Below are 18,326 nucleotides of genomic sequence, written 5' to 3'. Positions count from 1 at the left end.
AGAGCCAATATTAATCTCATTTATGTGACTATATAAAATATGGTTGTCATACCATACATATGTCTATGCGCATTTGAATCAATAAGGTTTGTTGTATGGAAAGGTACTTACCTTGTGCCAACTCTTGATCTTATCTAGCCTTTCTCTGAGTTTATTTAAATCACTAAAATAGCATAAAGCAAAACCAGCCAAAAGGGCGTCGTTTTCTGTGGAGCTGGTAAATTCAATGGGCTCAGAGAAGGATCTGACAAGTGCCAGAGTTGGTGCAAGTATGGAGCAGAGCCTTAGAGCTGGCAATGAGGGCACAAGGAGAAGGAAATGGTAATGGTGGACTGGGAGTGAGATCTCACCTTTTTAGTAGCAGTGAGATGCTGGATGGGCTCAGCTAGCCATTGAACTATACCCAAAATGTGAGCAGAGTTTCAACAAGGTGTACAAGAGAATTTCACTTCACAGTAGGTTACTGGCTTCTTAATTTAGTTAAGTACTGCGGTAGTTACTAGTCCAGGGAGAAAAGGGTTAACCACAGAATAAAAAAGTCCTCTGCTCTTGAAATTTTGATGGATTCTTTTTTGTCTCTCTTTTTTTCTGCCTTACTACAGCTCATCCATTATACTCTGGCTACAGTCTGCATTGTGACTGACAGAGACACACCATGAAAATGCTATAATAAGCTAACAGAATCACAAGACTGGACTACAGTCACAAATGGATACAAGCTTGGGCTTTATATTTAGCTGTAGTGATAGTGCAGTTTGCAGTTTAGGGTGAGCATACCTGATCCATCTTTAAATTAGCTAATCCTCCTACTGGAAAATTTCTAGTCACTATAACACTGTGCTTGGCACAAGGTAATTTACTTTTTGCCATCATGGTGAGACAGTTTCCACTGCGCCAACAGTGTATGTGTATGCAGATTACTTTCTAGACACATCCACCATCTACTTATGAATCCTATTTTTCTTTTGTGAACATGGGATTATGTGCTAACCTTTATGCATGGCTAGCAAAATGCAAACCTTTTAGAAGAAAACGGAGAGTGTAACAGTTAAGAATTCATTGCATAGCAAGAATGTGACACCTAGTGGATAGACAACATTAAGTAAATGTGACGGTCCCATCAAGGAATATTGACATTAAATGACCCTATCCAGTAGAACAATGAATTTGATACCAGAAAAGACATTGATATTGAATGACTCTTTGCACTGGGCCAAAGTAATTGGATAATAGCAAGTCCCCACTGAAAGTTCAGAAGTGGAGAAGGTGTCAGAGATTGTTTTAAAAGGATTTTTTGTAAACCACTAGCAGAATGAAGATGTCAGGCCAAGAAGGCCAGAGGGCTTCTAAAAGACAGAGACAAAAGCCCATGAAGACATTGTGGATACTCATGAGATGCATCATAACTGGAGACTTCCAACATGCAAAAGACAGGAATAAAGTGTGTCTAAAAAAACCCCTTTTGTTAAACCCATGTCTTTGTTATTGCCATGTTATCTCTTCAGGAAGTGAGAGTTTTCACAGTCAGAGACACTCAGTGGTGAATAACTATACGGTTAGGCCAGCAGGAGCTGGACAAGACTGAGACACAGTTTGAGAAGTCTAACACATTCTGCCCAAACTAGCTGATACAGACTGTGTCTGTCTGCTACTCCCCCTGCAGTCTGTAGTACCTGAATTTCAAGTATTCACATATCTCCATTTCTGGGGTGCCCTAGTCCCTCACTGCTTCATTAGCTATAAATAATAGAAAAACTTATCACCAGAAACTGGTACTTTATACTGGCTACAGAATACAAACCAAACTTTTCACTGTAAAATTTACAAATTTTAAATCTGTATTTCCAAATATGCTGAAAAGTGCATGTTGAATAATAGCCAGATGCTAGAGAAAGGATAAAGCTTACCCTCTCGCAGTTGTGTTCTGTATGGGGTCTACACATTGGCTCTAAAAAACCTCTACCAATGGGGGCTTTTTCCTGTGGTCAGTCCCCAGTTCCAGTGGATAAGCCAAAACGAAGTTGCCTTGAGGCCAACTGGTTTACACCAGTCTCATCTTACCTGGTAAGCTGTTATGAATCCACTCAGTAGCTCAGAGCCATTTGCTGTTAAGCAATGTGGTGTGCACCTACTTGGCACAAACCACAGAGGCAAACACTGTGCAACTCCCAGCCGGTGCCTTTCAAGCTGTGAGGGACAGTTTCTGTAGTCATTCTACATCTGTATGCACTGTTCACATGTGTAGGTTGACCTAATTTGCAAGAAATGCTCAAGGCCCCAAAATTGTCTGAAACAAAAAATATTCGGAGAACCTGGTTTAAAAGAACTTCCACAAGCCCAGCAGGGGAGTGTGCTTTGCTAGCCAGCTTGTCTGCCACCCCTGCTCTGCAGTCACACTTCGCCCTTCTCAGCTACAAATGGATGTGTGGAATTAGATTCTCTACAAAAACCTTGGCTATCAAAATGCAAAAATGTCCTCTTTTGCCTGTAGAAAACGATGTCTGGAAATAAAACCAACCCCACTGAAGCACAGGGTTTTTAGCTCAAGCTCCGGAAGGAGATTTGGCCTTACAGGAGACAGCACAGGAAGGGAAAGGTGCAAAAAAAATAAAAGGATGAAGCGAGAGCTCAGGGTCCATACGACTGCCGATAAAACACCGTATAAAAGTATTTTGAAAGTATTATGGCACAAGGGACAGACGAACGCCGCCGGGCCGGGCGCCCAGCCCCCACCAAGAGTCTCGACCTCGCCTCAGCCGTCGCGCCCGTGCCCCATGAGCGCGCGACCGGGGCGGGGCGGGGTGGTGTAGCGCCGCCTCCGGCCAATGGGAGGAGGAGAGCCAGCCGCGGCGGGCGGGGCCACGGGGCGGAGAGGCGTGGCCAGCGGCAGCCGGTGGCACGTTGTGCCGCCCCGGCGCCTCTCCCGCCCGCCTCCTGCCCTGCCCTGCGGATGTGGAGCCGGCAGCCGGCGGTGAGTGGGGAGTGGGCGGCCGTCACCCAGCGGGAAGGGGCTCTCGCTGCCTGCGCCGCCGCCGCCGCCGTGAGGGGCGGAGCCTTTCTCCTTCCCGCCCACCCCGGCCTTCCCCGCTGTGGCGCCGAGTCGCTCCCCCCCCCCCCTTCCATCGCCCAGGCACGCTCGCCCGGCGGCGTTCCCGAGGACGGGGAGGCTGCCGGGCCTGGAGCTGGCCCGTTCCCGGCGCGGTGCCTGCCGCAGCTATGGGCACCTCCCCCCCCTCCCCCCCTCCCGCCGACGCGGGAAACGCTCGGGCTCGTGCCCGCCCCGTGCTGCCGTGGTGGGCTCCGGGCGGCGGGGGGGGGGGGCGGGAGGGGGGGTGTAGGGAGCTGGGCGGGCGGCGCCCGCTGGCGGAGCGCGGCCTGGCGTGAGGGAGCGAGTCACCGGCCGTGCCGGCGGGGGGGGGGGGGCGGCCGGGCCTCTCTCTCCTCCCCGGTCCTCTGGTTCCTCGGAGAGGAGAGCGGGGGGGGCGGCCGGGCCTCTCTCTCCTCCCCGGTCCTCTGGTTCCTCGGAGAGGAGAGCGAGGGGCGCGGCCGGGCAGCGGGAGGGCGCCGTCGTGGGCGCCTCAGAGCGGACGCGGCGAGGGGCCCTGCCGCTTCTGGCTGCCCGGGGAGGCCGGGCCGGGGGCAGGGCAGCCGGGCAGCGAGCCTGCCGCTGCTCCGCACGGCCACCGTCGTGTGGGCCGCCCCTTGGAAGGGGGCTGCGGCTCCCTCTGCCCTGAGGGGTGCGCTGGCTTGGAGACCGCCCTGGGCGGCCACCCAGCGGCTTCGTGACTGGGAGGTGGCTGCGGGGCCTGGAAGTCCTTTTGTCTCTCCTCCCCACGCTTCTGGGTCTGTCGTAAGTTACCGTGTCCGTAGGTGTGCAAGTAGAGGCCAAGTTACACCCCATAGGGTCTGTGCTAGGCACCGAACTAGCTACTCCGTGGTACAGGAAATCACAAACGCAGGTTGGAAGAGTGCTTCAGCTCTGTTGTAGTTTTCCGTAGTAATATGCCTAAAAATAACAAATCTTACTTAGTCACCACACCAAGCACGATAATTCTGAATAAATGGTAGGAGCCAAGTTTACTGAGGAGTAGCATGCTGTTTATACAGAGGCCGTTTTGAGAAAATAACTGTTCTGTGAAGCGATACTGTTAACTAGTAATATTTAATAATTACCTAGTGCTTTTTAAATTCTTTAGGAATTGCAGTATGCACAATGTGGCAGGCATTATCATCTTTAAAAAGATAAAACTGATTATGGAAAGTGATGCAATTAGGTGGAGAGACTCGTCAAGACAGTGTAGTCAATCATTGACGCCGTGCCTTATCCCTGATCACATTTTCCTTTGATTCATTCTGTTTGTACCGATTTGCATCTAAAATGTTTTTAAATACTTTATTAATCTGGTGTATTTCTTTTAAAGACATACATACTTGGGTTCAGAGCTGTAAATCCGAATGCTGCAGAATTGTGTGCATGTGAAGGGGCAAGTGAAACTAACTGAAATTGAAATTTGGCTTGAAAGCTTTTTTTACCAGTCAAAAGCAAATAAGCGTGTTTATTATGATATGCATATGTTTACAGTATCACTGTATTTTGTAGGATAATTTATAGGAGATACTGGAGATAGTGATTTCTCTGAATCACAGAAGTGTAACTGTCATAAAAGCTGAACTGCATCCTTAGAGCAACTTACTTAGAAATTAAGTAGTTTCAGTCTTTGAACAGATGGGGGAAAACTGCTTAAAGACAGTGGGTAAAATCCTTTCTTCAGTGAAGTTAATAGAAAAAAACCCAACAAACCCCCAAACCTTCCCCTCAGTTGTAAATTCAGCCTGTGATAGGTTTTGTGGTTTTGTTTTTTTTTTTAAACTGTGTAGGTTAGTTATCAGATTTATCTTTTTATATCAACACCTCTAAGTTGCTTTATGAAGCATGATATAATGATCTCTGTAGAATCATTTATATAAAAGTTGAAAGCACAATGTCAACAAGACTTAAGGGGAGCAGCTGAGGAAACTGAGGTTGTTTAGCCTGGAGAAAAGGAGGCTGAGGGGAGACCTTATCGCTCTCTACAGCCACCTGAAAGGAGGTTGTAGCGAGGTGGGTGTCAGTCTCATTTCCCAAGTAACAAGCAATAGGATGAGAGGAAACAGCCTCAAGTTGTGCCAGGGTAGGTTTAGATTGGATATTGGGAAAAATTTCTTCACCAAAAGGGTTGTCAAGCATTAGAACAGGCTGCCCACGGGACATGGTTTAGTGGTGGACTTGGCAGTGTTGGGTTAACAGTTGGACTTGATGATCTTAAAGGTTTTTTCCAACCTAAATGATTCCACGATTCTATAAAGGTTCACTTAGATCATTTGGATTATTTACATATAAAGTTATGCTGATGCTCAACACTTTGCAGCTGGACTTTGTCACAGAACACTTGGTTTATATCAACAAGTCACTTAAGTGCTTTGTGCATAATTTGCCTATCTATGTGATAGATGTCCTACTCACCTACCCAAGGTGGTGTAAGTTTCCTTGGTATGGTTGAAGCTTCACAAGATTAGCTGTGAAGGTTCCTCCTTAAATGTATAATGTGTTTGCACACAGGAGAAGTTTATAGGTTTTAGATATGTGTTTGACTAATATTCTCTTCTGTTAATGTTTTCATTTGCTGACAAATACACAGTAGGAAATTGCAAGCTGTTGTTTTTGTTGATAGTTTCTCCTTATTACTTGTTTTAATTTATTTATTTTCTTTCTCATCACTACTACTTTGCTATACATAGCAACAACAATTTTCCTACTTAGACAGTAGGACATAAATGCTACCAAAGACCGGTAGCATCTTGCCAAGTGACAATTGGAGAGGTTACTCGTACTGCTGTTTTCAGTAGGTCCACTGAAATGGGCACCTGCCACTTTGCTAAGGACAGACATGTGTAACTCACTATAGTAAGGTTTTGTGTTTTTTAGATTAATACCAAATATTTTTTTAACACTGGCATTTTTGTTTTGCTTTTGTACTTGGAAAGCTCTCAAAAGATGGCAGAAAGCTGGTCTTTCTTGGATGCTTTTGAGCCTAACTTCAGACCTCTGGTAGTAGTTGAGCTTGCAAAAGGCACCAAAGAAGAAACCATAAAATGGTTCACTAAACGAATTGTGGACAAGAAAGCAAATGCAGGTGAGTACAGTATGACCTTCTGTAACACTTTTAAATCAAATTGGCTATCATCGTAATATGAAGGCGTAGAGAAAATTAGTTTTCAGGTAATTTGTGGTTTAACTATTGTTTAGCCAATCCCACTCCATTTTGCATTTTTGAAGTAGCTTAATTTTTTGTAAGAGTAGAGCTTTGTGCTGGTGTCATGAAAATATAACAACTGAACCCTTTTAACCTTATTGGCTTAAGGTCACATGCCTGTTGAACTCTAGAATCCTTCCATTCTTGTGAAACCCTGATAACCTGTCTTTCAACATAGCTTTGATATCAGTTTTTATATTAATTGTCTAGAGCATGTTTCTCTTGTTGCTTATGGAATGTTGTAAGCCTTGCCAAAATGAAAATGCATGGCATCTACTATCCTGTCCACAAGACTTGGTACCATGTTGTAGAATGAAGTTAAGTTAGCAGGAAGCAATTGAACTTGATAAATTAATGTTGGATTTCAGTTATCTTTTTGCTAGCTTGTAGGCTCTTACAAAGACAATATTTCATTACTTGTTTTAGTATACTTCCAGGAGTTGAAGTTAGGCAAATTAATTTGTAATTCCTTAGACTTTTTTTTTTTTACTTTTTTTTTTTTAGAAAGCCATTATTTATGGCTCTTTTAGCTTATATCTTATGGTCAGTAGTATTTCCGTGGCTACCGGATTTGTGACTACAAACTTGCTTTCAGGCCTCTGTTAGATAAATCAGATGTTTCTGTTTCTAAAGTCTAGTCTCCTTAAAGTGAGTGGGACTGTTTGCAGAAGCACTGGTTGCTTGTGTGATGTGAGCATTAGGGGAGTAGATCCAAACTGTCCCCGTTGTTCCAGTTCATTGTCTGTGAGTGCTTCCACAGAAAGAGGTCTGAATCAGGGGTTGACCCTGCAAGATTCTAAACACCACACATCAGGTGCTGTTGAAGCCTTAATTCTTTGTGCCCTTAAAAAGATGCAGCTTCAGTGCTCCTGATAACTAGGTCCAGTATGATGGATGCTAAAATACTAGGGGTTTGAGATGTAATTTTTATGTATTTTCTTCCTTATTTTGCCTTTCTTTACTTTGAAGGTGCACAACTGCTGGTTAAACCATTGGTCACGGAAAGTGGAGATGAAAATATTTATCTAGTTGGAGCTTCCCACTTAAGGCTGTTGCTGGGAGCTGAAACTGTGGGTTTGGTGAAGGAATGTAATGATAACTCAATGAGAACTTTTACATACAGCAGTAGAAAAACTTTCAAAGATTTTGCAGGTAAGCAATTTGAGGGGTCTTTGTCATTGCAAAGTAGTGGCTAAAGATAGAAGTAATTACACTGCTAAATCTTTCATGGTCTTTCTATTCCTTGGAATGGTAACAGTGAACAGAAATAGGAAGAACAAGCCATGAAAAAATTCTCTTTTTTACCTATGGAAATTCAGATCATATAATGAAATTAATTTTTTTTCTTGCACATGGCTTTCACTTTTTGCTTGTGTTTTATTTTATTCTTTTGTATGCTCCAAATAGTCTCTTTTTTTTGAAAGATTTTTGTTAAATTAAGACAAGAAAAAATAGTTGAAAAACATGAGTGCAGGATTAAAAATCAATATTATGAATTAACATAATTTAATTTCTGTGAGCGAGTTTTGAGGCTTATTATCTCATAATTAGCTGGAGAAAATAGAAACATTTTTCTCTATTATATTTATACATAAAACAGAATTAAATAATTAAATAACACTACAGAGCATTCAATGAAATTTGGGCATGATTAGCGAAATCATTCCTTTTCCTCTTCTATTTGGAGGAGGTGCCAACACATGAACATTTTCTTTTAAATGTACTACCTGTAAGGTATTTAACCCCCCTACAGTGGCAGAACTCATTTTGCTCTCCAGGTTAAATATTGGAGTTCCAGCTTAGTCTTGCTAATACTTTTCATGTGCCTGTTTTGGTGATGCCTTTCACCACATTTTCAATATAAAGGTTTTTGGGTCTGCCTGAAACAATAATAAAGTAGAGTTTTGTTGTTTGTTTGATGCTAGTTTATTCAACACTGCTGCTGTGTGCAATAGATGCTGCACTGTCTTTTCTTTTGTGACCTTGCTTTCCTGAAATTAGGAAGCCTTGAGAAGAATTGTCAGTTGCAAAGGTGCCATTTCTGTTTCTTTCATGTGTTTACATTCTTAATGCTAATCTGTCATTGCTAACAGATTCTGTAGTAGCAGCTGGAAGTCCAACTACTGTAAATCTAAAAGATAATTTCTGCTGTATCTCCTGGTCTTTTTTCTTTTTAAAAACATTAATATAACTTAATTTTGTCCAGATCTGATCAGAGTATAAAATAGTTGACCATGCTTAGATGAGGTGAAAAATGTCATCTACAAAAGAAACCCTGCAGCCTATGTTGTCTTACTAATATTTCTAGTTCCCCAATTTAACTGATATTATATTCTCATTCTTTGTATTAGAGACCTGTTGCTGTTTTAGCTTCTTTCTTAGTGTATTTAGGGCCATCCCTATAGTTTCTTATTCCTAAGGGGAAAAAAAATAATCAATTGGTTATGTCAAGGAAATCAGACTCTATTTCCTTGATGATAAATTGATGGGATTGATAATAGGTTTGTTGCTGTAGCTCTTCAAAATTTGGGATTTTTGGAAAGGTTTCTTATTGTTTTACCTTGTTTCTGTATTTTTATCAGAACTAATTGTCTCCAATGGCTTATCATTACGATGTATGAGCAATAAAGAGCAAGATACTGTGATATTTGGTGTGAAATGCTTATTGAAAAGGAGTTCTGTCCTGACATCTTACTGTTCTTTGTTATGAAAATACTTCAGGAACTGTATGGCAGAAGGGGTATGGAGATTCTGAGATTGGCAAATAGTGGATGCCTAAGTAAGAGTTTCAACAGGGCAAGAGTATGTAGTACTTGCTGGTATACTATCCCAGCCTTCAGCAATTAGTACTTCAGGGTGTCTTTGTCTCTAGTGATTTGTTCTCTTAGTTCACCTGGGTAGTAAAAAATGCAGTGGCCAACATGTGCCAGTTAGCCAGTTAGAGAAAACTTCTTCCCAAGATGTTTACTTTAAAAAGTGGTGGTTTTGCTAATGGATGTTTGTTGGCAGTAATTGTCACTTCCCCCTGATTCTGGTCATTTTTGATAGTTGTTTGCTGCCAGGGTTGTCTTCCTATGCTGCACAATTTCATACTACCTTCTTTTTGATTTAGATGACAATCACAATTTCCTTACAATGGCAGAATGTCAGTATATCGTCAAACATGAACTTGAAAATTTGAGAGCTAAAGATGAAAAAATGATCCCTGGATATCCTCAGGCAAAGCTGTATCCAGGAAAATCAATTGGTAAGCAATGTAGCTTGTTGCCTGTCACTCACTGCATTGATATAGGATGGTGTTCATGGTGAAAAAACCTTAATAGTCCTGCAATGAAGAGGAATCCTTCAGGCATTAAAGTCCCACTATTTTTAATCAACTTTGTTTTCTCTTTGCTGCACAGTGATAGGACAAGAGGCAATGGATGCACAGTGCAACAAGAGAAATCCTGAATAGATATCGAGAAAATGTTTTTCACAATGAGGGTAATCAAACATTGGAACAGGGTTTTACAGAGATTGTGGTAACTCTGTCCTGGGAGACTTTGAGATCTTCACTAGACAAAGCCCTGAGCAGCCCAATTTAAGCTGGACCTACTTTGAGGAGGAAGTTGAACCAGATGACTTCCAGAGGGCCTTCCATCCTGAGTCTTTCTGTGATGCTGAGACTGTGGCCTTATGTTTTCAGTTGGATAATTTTCATGTATATTGATGTAATCCATTATTTTTATAATTAGTACCAAAAATATTTGGTTTTAAAAAATTACATAATTGTATACTTGGATTGTCTCTGTATAAAAATACTGGAATGAGTAACAGTGTTGCAGAGCTATAAATTTCACAATATGAAGGAAGGAAGTTTTATTTCATTCATTTGATTTCATTTTTCCTCCTCTGCTTCAAGAGCTCTTCCTTTTCATGGGAGAAAGAAGCAATGAGAGTTAGTGCTATTTTTATGGTAGCTGGAACTAGTTCACTGGCAGAGATGCTATAGTTTCTTAGGAGAATTTGTCTTAATATTTGTATGTCCTTTTAATAGCAGTGTCTTTATTCATTAGTGTTGGTCATCAAAGAAAGAGATCTGTGCATATCAGTAGTTCAAGAAATGTAAATAAATATAGATGTCAGATGAGTTTACACCAGTAATTTTTTATATAGCTAAGGTATTTTCTAGTTATGTCAAGTTGATGCTGGTGGGAAATGGTAAAAAACTATGACACAAACATCCAGTGCCTCCCCTCTCCTGTTTTTGAATTTATTTTCTTTTTTAATATTTCCATGGTTGTAACTTTTCCCACAAAGCTACACATGGCATTTCGGTTTCTGACCTGTAGCACCTTTTGTTACTGAAGCTGCAAATGATAATATTGCAAACCTATGGAATAGTTAATAGATGTAAAAAGGTTACTCCTTTCTTTTTCACTGGACAGCATAGTCTTTGTAGGAATAGGTAGAACTGCTCTCTATAACGAGCAATTTTTAACTAACATGCAGACTATTTATTTATTTTTAGGTTTTAAATGCTAGATTTATTTGAAGGGAACTGTAAGCTTGCTAAGTACATAATGTAACCTATTTGTTTTTATCAACTTCATTGTCCTTTGAGGGAGTACTGGGTACTTTTTTTTTTTTTTTTTTTTTTTCCTTCTAGTGAGAAGATTATTGACCAGTGGTATTCTAGTTCAGATTTTCCCACTGCATGATAGAGAAGAGTTGAAAAAGCTCCGTCAGAGCTGGTATGGCCGTGTGAAAGTTGGCTATCAACCTTTAGGTATGTGAACACTTAACTCCGCTACAAATAAAGTGCAGGGTTTCTTCTGGAGAAGTTTTCTCTTTGGTTTGTGTGAGAAGACCAAGGGTGCTTCCTAACTTCTACTCCAGCATTTAGCCTCTGTAGAAGTGAAACTCCTGTGTGGAAGGTAAGTATTGTACCAAGAAATCTGTGGTTTCACTAAGAGTTTACCTTTTCACATCCCGAATTATCCATTGCAGTTCACGTCCTCTAACATTACCTTTCTGCCCAGGTTGCTTTGTTGGCCACTGTGAACCAAAGTCCTTGTTTTACCCAGCCTTGCTTTTACTGGTCTTGGAATCAACAGCGTGGCTTAGGCTCTGGTTAAGGAAGCATCCACATTTCTAGACTTCTTGATAGGCACAGCTGAGGTCTCTTCATTGAATTCTCTTTGGTTCTAAGATGGCTGTAGGGTAATCTTTTGCTATAATGACTAGCAATACAACTGTTCTGAAGTGAAGTGTTGGATGTGCAGGCTGCTGTTTCTTGATTTTCTTTCTTGTGGCTGCAGGAGTTCTGTATATAGGCCTTTGGTCATAGTTTCCAAGTTGGAGCTGGGGGGCAGTTCAAAGGCCCAGCATTTGCACTGTGATCATCTAGCATGGAGTCCTGAAATTAGACCATTGCTGTTTTACCAGCTGGGCAAGTTTTACCTCTTCCAGCATTTCATATGTAACCTCCTGAAATGGTTCAAGACTTGAGAAATTGGTGGCTTAGAGTCTGCAGATTCAGTGTCTGCAAACTTCCATGTAACAACAGTCTGCACATCACAAATTCTCCCTACCCATCAGTGAAGCAGTAATGGACCAAGCCAAGACTGTTTTCTCAAACTGACTCTTGACAGGGAAGTTCCTCGATGTCTGGAATTCCCAAAGCTGTTTTGAGTTCTAGGCATGTCAAAAGTGTGTTTACAACTGTTTGTTTTAAATTCATTGTCTGTATGAAGACTGTATGTTGTTGCATGCCGGGGTCACTTGAGTATATTTTACACACTGAATAAGCTTAAAATGAAAATAATTTTTAGTCTGGCAATGTGGAAAGTTAATTTCTGGATTGTAAACTGGTAAACTTTACTTAAAAATAAGAAACATTTGGGAGTTTGCCTGATTATTAATCTCTGGGTCTTGAGATTCTTTCCTGAGCTACAGGAAGTTAAAGATCTAGCTCAGTAATGCCTGCCTCCAGAGTATTGTATTAGGGCTCTTCCTGTGTGCTTGTCTTTTGTTTACGCAGGAGAGGGGTTTTTTTTGACTGAGATTGAATGCACATAAAATTTCAAAGTAAATCCCAGGAACCCTGTTATGTATGTATTAATTTAGGGTTGTCTTTCACATTGTGTGTTTGGAGTGTGAAATGATGCTAATGACCTACACTTGAACTTACTTGTTAATAAATTTTTGATTGAGAGGTATGTTGGAGTGCCGATTCTTCTGTTTGCCTTTTCTTCTTGCTTTCAGAAACTTATCTGATTGGCAATTGTGATCTGCTGTAGTGTGTTGTAAACCATAAGCTGTAAGAATATTATGGTATTGCACATGAGGTTTTGATGTGCTAGTGTATTATGGACAGTACATTTACAGTGTCAGTTCAGAGGTCACGATGTCATGGCTGTTTTGTTAAGCTGGTGAATACATAACAGTGGCATACAAGCAATCTGGTCTTCCAAGCAGGCAAAGATAAAACAGATTTCAGCATTCTAAACTCAGGTTTGCTAGGCATTTCTATACCTTATTATGTGGTGCCATTTCTAGATTATGTTGAATAATAGTCCTACATTTCTTTGTTAGTAGTAAGATAAGTGAGATCTTGTATTCCTTGGAGGTAATACATCTGTCATGAAATATATCCATTAGTAGTGCATTTTTCAAGTCATCATAACACCTGAGCAGACAACCTTGGTGAGTACAGCAGGTGTGTATTTCATGTATCAGTTGTCTGCTGAAGGGAATGTCTCAGTCTGGGTGTGCTACCTGACGTGTTTAAGATTTAAGATTTCAATATACCTTTCCATCTATTCCTTTAGTTCCTTGAGGGCTGGCAAAGCACAACTAGTCCTTTTTGGCCCTGAGCAGGCTAAAACAAATTTGTTTCCCGGTGTACGTATGCCAGTGAGAAGCTTCAGAAGTTAGGTGTCACTTGCTGTTAAAGTTTGGTTTTTATTATACCAAATGTTTTCTGTGCCATCCTAGCTATTCATTGATATAATAGATTCTGTTTTCAAGAATGCTAGTGTGTTCGTGTTTGTCTCCCCTGCCTCCCCCCCGATATCTGATGTTGATATGGTAAGTATTGAGATATTTGACTTCCCTACCATCTGAATATATGTATATATGTTTGTGTGTGTGTATATGTATATAACAACAACAAAAATTCAAATAGCCTTCTAAGTTTTTGGAACATTGGAGAAGGAAGAACAAAAAAGCAATAATGTTCATTGTGTTATTTAGAAAAAAAATTGGGGCCAAGGGATTCATGTAAAGTCAAGTTTGATATTATACTGACATCTATGTTAAGTGTAGTCTTAATTGATTCTTTTTTCTCTGCAGATGAGATACGCTGCTACTTCGGTGAAACCATTGCTCTCTACTTTGGCTTCTTAGAGTACTTCACGTTTGCTTTGATTCCAATGGCTGTCATTGGGATTCCTTATTATGTGTTTGCATGGGAAGACTATGACAAATATGTGATGTTTGCCACATTCAATCTGCTCTGGTCCACTGTGATACTGGAAGTTTGGAAGCGGATTTGTGCCATCATGACATACCGTTGGGGGACGCTGTTGATGAAACGACAGTTTGAAGAACCGAGATCAGGCTTTCATGGTGTCCTGGGTATCAATCCTGTCACTGGGAGGGAGGAACCAGTGTACTCAAGTATTAAGAGGCAGATACGGATTTATCTGGTGTCCTTGCCATTTGTGTGCCTTTGCCTCTACTTCTCACTGTACGTGATGATGATTTACTTTGACTTGGAACAGTGGGCTCTGGATTATCATGAAGAGAATGAGTCTAACTTCAGCAACTTGATGCTGTTTGTGCCTAGTATCATATATGCTGTTGTGATTGAAATTATGAACCGTATCTATCGGTATGCTGCTGAATTCTTAACATCATGGGGTAAGAAAGTTGTTTATTCTTCCTTCTTAAAGTTAGAATTGCAGATGTTTAGAATTTGTTTCTTTGTACAATATGTTACTGTGAGTTCTTGTTCAATGGAATGGAATGCTAAAGAAATTTCCTGAAGTAGATTTTTACTGTGGGGTAAAAGAGATGGCCATTTTAACTTCTTACATTTATTTTGAGTGTTCTCAGACTGCAATTTCACATTTGGTTTAATTTGGTCTAGCATGCCATCAGAAGGGGTGATCCTGCTGTCCTCCTCAGCCTCTCTATGCCTTTGGTGCAGAGTCCCCCTTCCCTGATTTAGCTCTTTGTTTGGCTATATCAGCCGTAGTGCTGGCAAAAGGGATGAGGTGAGATTATCAGGATGGGACCTCAGAGGTGGATGGCAGGAGGGACTGTCCTGGCAGGTTGCACCCACAACCTGGGTTTGTTGGATACGTCTTAGTCTACTGATGTATCTATGCAGAGGACGGAGGCACTGAGATAAGGAACAAAATTGAAAAACACCAACTAAATGTCATATGAGAGTGTTTGTGTATGCTATATATGTAAGAAAGACTGAGATTTCACATCCCTATCAAAATATTTTCCTGTGGGCACTCACAGAAGAGGAAGAATGTTACAATAGATTGCCTTTTTTTCCCTTGTGTGTGTGACTTATTTAACAGATTGGGCTTTATGTTTTGTAACCTAACATAAGGATATTGAAATGTCAGTGTTTATTTTGAATTTTAGCATTTCTACAGACATGTGCAGTTGCTTTCAGGCAAAGTTAATAGATGAAGCTAATGGGGAGTTAACTGGTTTGTGTAGCTCAATATGGCATACATTTACAGGACAGAATCCAGGTTACTAAAGCTGGAGACCCAGAAAATTAACCTAAGAAAGATTAAGCAAAAGGGAGATTGATGCAGAAGACAGAATAAAAGGATGTGTTGAAGTGGGGATTGGTTATGGATGCCAAAATGATTTGCTCAGCAAATTCAACTTGACAGCAGCAATAGTAAAAGCAAGCAATTTCTTGATTTGTTTATGACTGTTCAAGGATTTTAATTAATGACTTTTAAATTCACATCTAGGTTTCAATTGACTGTTTTGTTTCATTTTTTTTCACTGTACTGCAAGAAAAAGCCTTTATGCAAAATGCCCAGTTGTATTGATCAGGTAGACTAAAATGTCTTTAACAGGTAATCCAAGTTTTTTTTTAATCCAGTTTTTTTGTTTGTTTGTTTTAAGCTGGTGTTTCATATTCAGCAGCAAAGGCATTTGTGTAACTCACTACACTGATAGCTTGTGCCTTTTCTGTGCTATCCAATGTGATTATGCTGCCATGCTGTGAACAGGATGAAGAGCTCGGCTGGCTGTCCTACGTCACATCCCACCTGGCATATTTTCGGCTAATATCTGACTTAAACAGCTAATTGACAAAACATAGGAAACAATCTGGGGCGTTTTTAAGCACAGCTCTTGCACCCATTTATCATGAGAACTGATCATTTAGTGAAAACTGAAAGCAAAAATTGCATTGAGTCACTTGAGTGCACCTTCCATGTGTCAGGCCCAACTTCATGTCCCTGTCAGAGTAGAACTCTGCTGTTTTGTCCTGAGCAAGGTCCATAGGTGATGGTGTCTCCTTTCAGCCTTGTTGACACAGCTCATGCTAGCGTGCTGCCTTCTCAGTTACTGCTTAGCCAGGGCTTTAAAGGTACAATCTGACAAAATAGCAAAAAGAAATAGGAAATCACCCATTCACTTCCCTTTCCTCCTCCCTAGTAACCAACATTCCTCACACATCAGCTTCTGACAGTTTATCTTGAATGAACTGAGAATCTTAATTATAGAATGAGTAATGCATCTGTTGAACTTCATGTACTCTAGTCTTGCTTTAGAGCTTAGGGTCTGATCTAAATTTCCTGGAGATGAATGGGAATATTTCTGTGAGCATTTACTGTTTCGAATCAAATTTGATATTGTTATTTTTCATAATGTATTCCAATTAGTTTTGCATTTGTTTTCAGCCAAAGAAAAATCAATAACTAAGCATGTTTTATTAAGTATTAAGAATGACGGATGGTTTTTCTGTTATAAAACAGCTCTTCTGAGAAAGAATGATGTAAAAGGAAAAACCTTTGCAGTAGAAAAAATACTGGAGTTGTAGCTGAAAATATGTATGTCAATATTGTGCATCAGATTAGCCTCATAGGTTAAGTGATGTACTGGCACAGTATAAATTCTTTTTGCCATAAAGCATTGGAGGAACTATTTCCCATAAACTATTAGTTAAATAATTTTTAGGTGGAGGACAAATGTCTGTTTACTCTTTGTATAACAATGTTTATTATATGGTAAGTGCTTCTGCTGTTTACTAATCAATAATTCTGTTGGTATTTTAGAAAATCACAGGCTGGAATCTTCTTATCAGAATCATTTAATTCTGAAGGTTTTAGTGGTAAGTATGTACTATAAGCAGCTTTTAAGATTATTTAAAAAGAGAACTTGTCATGTGTTTTATTGCTGCTTTCCTAGCATTACCTTACTGACCTACAGTTTTGTTCAAGGCCAAATACTCGCACAAATATCAGAGTAAACAGGATTTCTGTTGTGGTTCCAGTAACTGCTAGACTGTTTTAGATGCCTTTTTTTATAGTGGAGAGTTGGGTTTTATTTGTATTGATTTGTTCTTTCATTAGGATTCTGTATACGTAAGTTTTTATGTTAATTGATGTCCTGTCTTTAGCTGGGAACTATTGCTTTCTCTTTTTGCAAGACTTTATGGTAAACCGTATTTTAAAAAGTTCTTGTATTAACTTCCACCTGTACTAATATTCAGACAACCAGTCAGGAGGCTGGAGATACATGTCCATCAGTATGCTCCTATGCTGTTTCTAGTATATACTGATCTATTTACTTTGTGGCTCTGAACAAGTAGCTTTTGTGTGTGTATGTATGTTTGGTTGCTCTTTCAGGTGTATATCCAGATGCAACACTGATTCTAAGGAACTGTACTGTAAATCCTGAGTTCCCATATAAGATCTTCAGTAAAAGCAGTTTTAATGATTGGCTGATTTTGAGACTTAATCTTGTTTCCTTTTTGAAAAGATTGTTTAAGTCTCTCCAGAGTTCTTTTTTTTTTTTTTTTTGTTCTCAGCATGCTTTTTTTTTTTAATTTGCTTGTTATTCTTCTGTTACTGGTAACCTCTAGAGCTAAAACTCTTGTACGTATCATTTATAGCTTTGTCTCTGCCTTTCTCAAAAAATACCGCCATCTCTTTTTCTCCATAGGAAATTTATATAAAATAATTTAAAAAATTACAAAATGTCAAATGTAAGTGTGTCCCCCCCAATTTTCACTTTCACCCTATGAGTGGCTCTCTGCAGTCCCAGTATTATTTATGTTGTCCATGAGCTCCAAAAAAGGAGCTTCAGCACTGACAGCAAGTAGGAAGCTTCAGAGCTTGATTGTGTTTTTTCAGGTAGAATACTGTGATTATGTCTCATTTTAGAAGTAGGGAGTATTTCTCTTGGTCATAAAACCTCTTGAATTGATTAAACCTAAAGCTCAACTAATATTGAGGAACAGTGGTACATACTGAGAGAGATGTCATCCAACACATATATTTTGATAAAGTATTTCTTTGAAAAAAAAAAAAAATCATTACCCTAAATTAAGATCAGTGCGTCCCTTTTATTGCATTACCTATGGGGAAACTGCCAAAAGATGACAGTTAAGTAGAAGGCAGTGTGTTTTTCATGTCCACATTTCATAACTGAATTGTAGTTCGCTTTGTATAACATGCTTTAGGAAAGTATTAAGCTTGTCAAATGAAAATCTGAATCAGACCAATATTGAAAATGAGGTTTTTCTGACCTAAGTTTTAAAAATGGTAAAGAAAATTTTAATGAACAGTTTACATCTGTGTGAGTCAATGTAACTGTTAAGTTAGATAACTCTGCATTTGAACACTTGCTTGAGTACTAATAACAAATATTTTTATTTGCAGTTCAACTTCTTAAATTGTTTTGCATCTCTCTTCTACATTGCCTTTGTGCTGTTTGATATGAAGCTTTTGAGACAGGTGAGTTGCAAGGACATCTTAAGAATGTTGATGAATCTAGGAAAAT

The 18,326-nt window shown here is 39.9% G+C and overlaps 1 protein-coding gene across 2 annotated transcripts in view; it reads left to right on the top strand.

The window, feature by feature from the left end:
* The first annotated feature begins 2,894 nt into the window (after positions 1-2,894).
* Positions 2,895-18,326, top strand: part of ANO10 (anoctamin 10) — a 130,167-nt gene continuing 114,735 nt past the window's right edge. The window contains exons 1-8 of one of the 2 annotated variants that reach the window (XM_052797242.1): positions 2,895-2,975; positions 6,025-6,173; positions 7,263-7,445; positions 9,406-9,540; positions 10,942-11,061; positions 13,629-14,198; positions 16,598-16,653; positions 18,206-18,280. In XM_052797242.1, the coding sequence (XP_052653202.1) occupies positions 6,035-6,173; positions 7,263-7,445; positions 9,406-9,540; positions 10,942-11,061; positions 13,629-14,198; positions 16,598-16,653; positions 18,206-18,280 (1,278 nt within the window). In that variant the 5' untranslated portion in view covers positions 2,895-2,975; positions 6,025-6,034. Of the gene's footprint in view, positions 2,976-3,491; positions 3,855-6,024; positions 6,174-7,262; positions 7,446-9,405; positions 9,541-10,941; positions 11,062-13,628; positions 14,199-16,597; positions 16,654-18,205; positions 18,281-18,326 lie in introns of those variants that run through there. The other variant, XM_052797250.1, reaches the window with a different exon arrangement.

The sequence above is a fragment of the Harpia harpyja genome, chromosome 1 (genome assembly GCF_026419915.1).
Source record: "Harpia harpyja isolate bHarHar1 chromosome 1, bHarHar1 primary haplotype, whole genome shotgun sequence".
Classification (NCBI taxonomy): domain Eukaryota; kingdom Metazoa; phylum Chordata; class Aves; order Accipitriformes; family Accipitridae; genus Harpia; species Harpia harpyja.
Note: the sequence above shows the minus strand (reverse complement) of the source record. Positions and strands in the feature narration are given on the sequence as shown.